Consider the following 7,039-nt stretch of genomic DNA (forward strand, 5'->3'; position numbering starts at 1 on the left):
GGGGGGGGGTTTCCTGTATATCAAAGTTCCCTTGCTCATTTAATGTTGAGCCCTGAGAGCAGTTGAAGTTCCCGTGTTAAGTTCTAGTAAATAGGCAGAAAAACAGTGCCCTCTAATGAATATGGTGTGTGTATGGAATCAGCTTGCTGTCACAAAGTTGTTTTGTTTTGCCTTTTAAAAGCGCTTTCAGGGCTTGGAAGTCAAACATGAAAGCTCCCGGCAGTGCTGTGGCATGCAGGCATGCATTTGCTGCATTGTCCTTTCATTATTACAAATTACCTTTTAAAAAAAAAAAGAAATGCAAGGACTCATTATTCTGAGATTGTCATTGAAAGCTTGCTAGCAGACTATTAATTACTCTGCTCTGCTTCAAAGGCATGTCTCTTTTCAAGGCTTAGTAGGAATCCAAGGAAAAAAGTATCGAGTGAGGACTTGTTATACTTCAGGTCTAGTATATTTCTTTGAAATACAACCAAAAAACCCCACTTTTATAGTAATTCTGTTTTGTGTATAAGTGTACATGCATGCACAGTAGCATAGGTGTAACTCTTATGCACCAGCCATTAGAAGTAAGAGACCATAAATGTGATGCATCCATGTTTCTGTGTAAGTCAAGATAGAGAGATGTGTATTTTGGGGGGTGGGAGGAGGATCAGAAATTATTTTGAAAGAAAAAGGAAATTGCTCATAGTTTGAGGAATCTAAAAATTATTTTTTCTTATGAGTGCTGGGCAAACAAAATGTGATTAAAAAAATAATCACATTGAAAGGCAAGTCTTGAAGAATATCTGTCCTCTATATGTAGGAAATATTGTATGATTTTATTGTCTAAAGAAGATATGAAGTTTGTTAGTCTTGATGAACAACATTGAAGTTTCTTAGAGATCAGATTTCTAAGTTGTTTTCCAGACTGTCTTGACAATAAGAAGACCAGTGGCTACAAGTTCTCTTTAATTTCTCCTGTAAACTATGCAGCCTATCTTTTTAATTCTAATACTATCTAATACTCACACTTCAAGATATGTTTGTTTAAGTAGGTCAAAGTGCACTGTGGAAATATAATATTTGTTTTACTAACATTGTACCGTGCTAGTGGTATGTTTAAAGCCTCACTGGAGTTACCAGGGTTGTCAGATACTAACTTTGCTTATATTTTGGGATAAACAGCTTGACTTCAACAAACTCCTAAATATGCTTGATGCTAAAGTATCCTTACGCATTTTTAAAATATTTAAATTCTAACACTAATTTAATAAACCAGAATTACTCTTAATTCTCTGTGCCTGTTTTTCTCTTAGATATGTCAAATATGTTTACAGAGAAGATCTTACACCTACTTCAGATGTATTTTCATGCATGTGTTCTGAAAATGAAGTATTAATCCAACTTTTCTTAGTATACCTACATATTATATTGTTGTCAAATCTTAATGCAGTGAGCAATATTTACATTACACTGTGTTACCATAAAATAATATACAAGTATATTATCAGTTGGATTTTAGGAGCAAATCGACATATTCAGACTTGTGGACGTAGGTGCTGAAACCAGTCTGGGGTCAAAGTGTCATTTCTTAGAAAGAAATAGCAAGTGGAGAGCTGTGTTTGGAAGTGGAAGGAGGAGGGGATGGTAGGGAGAAAACCTGGCTTTTTTGTCTTAGTGTATGTTCAATTGTCAGTAAAGCAAAACCCCATGAAGCCTATGGATTTTGGGTTTTGACAGGGTAGAAGTATATGCACCTGTAAATTGGTTTAAAAATTGACATGCTTTACATGTCTGCTTTCAGCATTCTTTACACTGTAGGAACAATATAAAGCTTTGCTGTAGTTGACAGTGGTCATACATGAAAATAACTGTAAGAGAGAACCAGATTAAATATGAGAGTAGCAGTGGATTTGAACAGGAAAAGAGTGATGATCTTACAGTCTTCAGAAAGAGCTGTTATATAGGCAGACAAACCCTCCTGGCTTGCATTGCAGAGCTAAGTTGGTGACAAAAAAAAGAGAAGGCAGATAAATGCAAGTAAAATACAGAAAGACTTGAAGTTATGAGCCATGAAATTTAAATTGTTGAGGCAAAGCTGAAGCTTGTGGAATGATGTTTAGGGATTTTACTGGCAGAGTTTTAGCCTAAAGGCATTGAGAGTGAGAATGGGAAAGGAAAGCTGGAGCTGAGATTTTGAATGTGTTATATATATGGACAGAGAGCAAATAAATAATGGAAGGTATTTTGAAAGAAGCAGCAGCATATAGTTGTGCTAAGCAAGAGAAAGGATGGAATAGTTTGACTTCTGTGCTTTAAGCTGTAACAACCTCATTAGTAGTAATGAGATCACAAGAGTGGAGAAGACTTAAGTATGAGGTAGGATAAAAGGGGGTTTCAGCCTAAGTGTAGTGCAGTTTGTAGTCCTTCCAGGATACCCAGCAGACTGGCAAACAGACTGAGGATTAGGTTTGGATGCTGTGATGCATTTATATCATAATACACTAAATTGTTTTTAAAACAGAGGAATTGTGCAGTGTTTGGTCAAGTGTACTATCAGATATTTTTCTGAAACAAAGTTTAGCTTGCTGATTAAATGATGTGTAAATAAAGCGTTCAGTTTTAGTGACTGATTTTATGTGTCTTTTTATTGCAGTCAGAAATTGGATTTGGAAAAATGGAAACCTATATCAAGTTAGAAAAGCTTGGAGAGGTATGTATAGATTTCTTCTGAAATGGTTACTGCTTTGATGACAGTGCCTTGTCTACAATTTTACATAAATGTTAACTGAAAATCTCCGTATCCTTCAAGATACCCATTGAATTTCTCTTTTCAGTAAAGCAAACATATTCAACATGTGTAACAATGTCATAGCCACGCAAATGTTCTATGCATATAAAATATGCAAAAAAAGCCCCAGGAAAACCATCACTGAGCTGGGGAAGAGCAAGACTCCGTTAGCAAATAATCTGTGACCTTCTTACAAAGGCTGGATTTGTATGCAGACAGGCAAAGTTATTGTGTCAATAATAAAGCTAGTTAAGTTTGGTGTCCTCCTGCTGTGAGTTAGGTGTTAGGGAGCACTCATGCTGGACATGAAGGAGCAGGAAGCAGCTCTGCATGTTCTGGTAGAGAAGCCTGCATGCCTGAGCTAGGCAGCCAGCCAGATGCTGACAAGTGGTGTACATAACCCTGAGTTTGCCCTTCCTTCTGGGAGAGCAGCAGTACAGCTTTCTACCTCCACCCAGCCTCGGACTTCCAGAGGAACAGTAGGATTTAGGAGGACCAGGTCTCAGTCCTGTCCAGTTTGATTGAGATTCACCTACAGGACCAAAAATGGACAAGGAGTACTGGAATGGAACAAACTGAATGTTGCAGAAGGAAGCAGGGCTGATCAGCATCTCTGCTGTGAATATTGCAGCTAGTCCTCGGTTTGCAATGTTTTCATTTCCAAACACATTTATTTTTCATTTGCCTCTAGTGCTTGTTAGGTGAGTCACTAGACATGACATAACATTGCATATCTTTGGAGGAATGTAGTAGCTATCAAGTTGTAGTTGTGGGTGTACATTATTTCACTTGCTTGCAAAGTGTAGTGGACAACACCAGATATGTACTGTAACCTAAGGCAGTTTCTGTAACTTTGTTGCTTCCTCTTTGCAATTGCTGGGATTAGTTGTACCTACTTGCTGTTTTGTCAGAATTTCTTGTCCTTATGTAACCTGCCTTGAGAGTTTTGGATTTCTTATTGTCTAAGCAAAAAAAAAAATAATTGAGAAAGATAAGATTCATAATATCCACTGCTCATTATGTCAACCAAAATGAAAATTTGAAACTCCCCCTCCCAGGTCCCCTCCCAAAAAACCCCAAACCGACTTTGTTTAAATAAATATATAACAAAACCAAGAAGCTATCAAAAGGGGTTACATGTTTTCATAAAAGTAATGGAGGAGTATGTCTGCAGCCTTCAGAAACGTAAGTGCAGCATAGTGTAGAGGTATATGAGCTAGTTTTAATGAAATAGAGACTTTCAAGAAGGTAAATGATCCCAGCAGTTAACTTAGTGATCTTAACACTACCTGATCTGACTTCTTTGGTAGCTATATGGTGTATAGCTTTCCATGTAAATTTCAGAGTTGTTAAGTGTGTGCATCCCTTGTGTCTTCTGTACATTCACACCTGTGCTTACAAAATATTTTTGTAGTTATACATACATCAAAAGAAGACAATATAAAAACTATTTGTATCCAGAATGAAACCAATTAGAACCTCAGACAGAAATTTATATTTTCTTTTTAACTGATCTTTCAATGAAGGAACAACTCATAAAATTTTCCTTCTTTTCCCATTGTAGGGTACTTATGCAACAGTTTATAAGGGGAGAAGTAAATTGACAGAGAACCTGGTAGCTCTGAAAGAAATCCGACTGGAACATGAAGAGGGAGCACCATGTACAGCCATAAGAGAAGGTGACAACTTTTTCTTCTTAGAATTTCAGATATTTCTGGATTTTTATTTGACTAAAATACTGTTGATACTTGGAAATACCTAGGCTACATGGGAGTTTAATGGAATTGGTATTAGTTTCAGTGAGGAAGATTTTAGTCTAGATGTATTAAGAGTTAGTGTTTCAAATCTGTTTACTTTAGGGGAGTGGTTGTGTTCTCAAATGCAGTGTTATAAATGGAAGATTTTACACTAAGTTAGACTATTATTAGTGAGTAACTTTCAGGGATTCAGAATACATTATACCAGAGACTACTTCTGCCTGAAATGTATAATTTAGGAAATGTTTACAGTCTGTTAATCAAATGTCTGTTTGGTGTTTTGATTAAATACCTGTCTTATTAACATAACATGTATTAGTATTATGTTCTTAAAAATAGCTTTTTAATTTTAAAAAAGTAACTTATATGTGTGAACTTGCTGGAAATGCATTTACTGCTGGTGTGTGTTGGTGTGTGTTTATTTATTTTATACTTACATTTCTCTTTTGCAGTGTCATTATTAAAAGATCTGAAGCATGCAAATATTGTTACATTACATGATATTGTGCACACAGACAAGTCTTTGACTCTTGTTTTCGAGTATCTGGTAAGTGCTTAAACAGCTAGTGAGTTATTCAATTTATTGTTTCTAAGTAATACAGACATAACAAAATTGTGTACTCTTTTTAAAAATACTGAGACTATTCCAGTTTTCTCCTGCTTCTAGAATCATTCGACTGCAAATGAGAAAAGTGTATTCAGTTCTTAAACTTCTGTAAATTTCAGACTTTGATTAATGGCAGTTAGTGATGATCAAACTGTCTACTTGTATCAAAATCCTTAACTGTAAAAAAGGATAATCACACTATTATTCAAAGGATATTTTTTTGTTATGATGCAACTCTTGCAGGTTAGCTAAGAAAAAAAAGTATACTTCAAAGTAAACAACACATTCCATCTTTTTGTAACAATCTTCTCAAGCAAGTGTCCACAGTTACATCTCGCTTCCTCACCTCTTGCATTATAGACTTTTCACTTTCTCACTGAACCTTTACCGAATGATCTTTTTGTATAATATGCTGGAATATATAAGCGTATTAAGAGGGATGAAGAAAACCACTGTACTTACAATGTAATTGGAGAATATAGCAGTTTCATAGAATACTGTGCCACACACAAGATGGAGGACAAGGCAATAACAAATCATGTTGCCTCAGATGAAGCAGCTTGCTGGAAAACATGGGTATTTATACCCTCTGGAAAGCTACAGTCTTCTGCATGTTCAGCTTTTGGATTTTTTATCATTGAACATCTTTTGCAGAAAACCTATTTTTCTGATTATTTATTTCAGTTCTAACAATAAATAATGTTAATGTAATCTGTTGTCCACAATTCTACTGAACAGTGATGATGGTGTTTTCACAGGACAAGGATCTGAAGCAGTACATGGATGACTGTGGTAATATTATGAGTATGCACAATGTAAAGGTGAGTGTTTTCAGTGACAGTGACTGTCTTAAAGCTTTCTCTGTTCTAGGGGGAATTTCAGAGAGCTTAATAGTCAGGAGCCGTATGTTTCAGTGCTTTAAAAAAACCCAACGAACAAAACAAAAAACCAACCAAAATTAAGAAACTTAACTTCCTTTTTGACCTTTGGGCCTGGCTTAACTACATTTGACTTCAGATGGGGTCTTTCTTTTCTCTTTTGATGGCTTTTAAGTGTTTAAAGCAGTGAAAACAGGAAATTTTGTAACTTTATGTTTTCATTCTCTTTGAAGTTATATATTTAAAATTAAAATACTGGTAAAAAATAGCACATTCCTAACTCTTTTGACATCCTCTTGTCCTTCCATTATTTTATACTCATGTATTAAGTCAAGTCTGTAGTTTGGTATATCCTCAAATAAAATTTGTATATGCAAACTGAGGAAAATGTAGCCTCATGAAGGTGGATTTGGATGCCACTGCCTGCCACACAAGTAAGAAATTAATAATACATATTTAAGAATGAGCAATGTTCCTCTTTCCATTAATAAAAAAATGGAAATTATTTTCTTTAAGGTTCAATTGTCTGTTGCTTTTAACTATGGCTGTGGCCAGGGCAAGTGACTCAGTTTGCAATCTGGCCTGCTGAAACTAACTCAGGTTCAAGCATTACCTCTGTCATTACAAACACATTTTGCTTTGGAAAACTGGAATAACTGTTTGTGTTCTTTAATACTTACCAGCTTTATAAACAAGATTCCAAACAGAGGACAATACTATCTTGAAATGAGTGAAGTGTTTTGAGGAGGCTGGGTGACCAGCATCACCCTGCTGTGTGGCAGCCTATTCTTATACAGTAGCACATGGCACAAATGTGGTTGACAACACAACGTACTAAATACTGCCAAGTGATGGGGTTTGTGTGCATTCCAGTAGAGTTGTCATCTTTGTTCTTGGCTTAGTTGCAAGTTGAGAAATCTGTCCTTAGTTGAATCGCCTGTGAGATTCAGTGTGGATATTGGTTACAGTTTGGATAGCTTTTTCTTTTACTCTGTTGTCACATTGCAGTAAGTTTCTCTAGGGA

At 35.8% G+C, this 7,039-nt stretch overlaps 1 protein-coding gene across 4 annotated transcripts in view; it reads left to right on the forward strand.

Annotated features, from left to right (window-relative positions):
- The window catches only part of CDK17 (cyclin dependent kinase 17), a 54,604-nt gene that overhangs the window by 38,767 nt on the left and 8,798 nt on the right, over window positions 1-7,039 (forward strand). For all 4 annotated transcript variants that reach the window (XM_010176866.2, XM_010176868.2, XM_010176864.2 and 1 more), the window contains 4 exons: window positions 2,639-2,695; window positions 4,338-4,452; window positions 4,983-5,077; window positions 5,896-5,958. In XM_010176866.2, the coding sequence (XP_010175168.1) occupies window positions 2,639-2,695; window positions 4,338-4,452; window positions 4,983-5,077; window positions 5,896-5,958 (330 nt within the window). The remainder of the gene's footprint in view (window positions 1-2,638; window positions 2,696-4,337; window positions 4,453-4,982; window positions 5,078-5,895; window positions 5,959-7,039) is intronic.

Source organism: Antrostomus carolinensis, unplaced genomic scaffold, assembly GCF_000700745.2.
Source record: "Antrostomus carolinensis isolate BGI_N321 unplaced genomic scaffold, ASM70074v2 scaffold17041, whole genome shotgun sequence".
NCBI classification, from domain to species: Eukaryota; Metazoa; Chordata; class Aves; order Caprimulgiformes; family Caprimulgidae; genus Antrostomus; species Antrostomus carolinensis.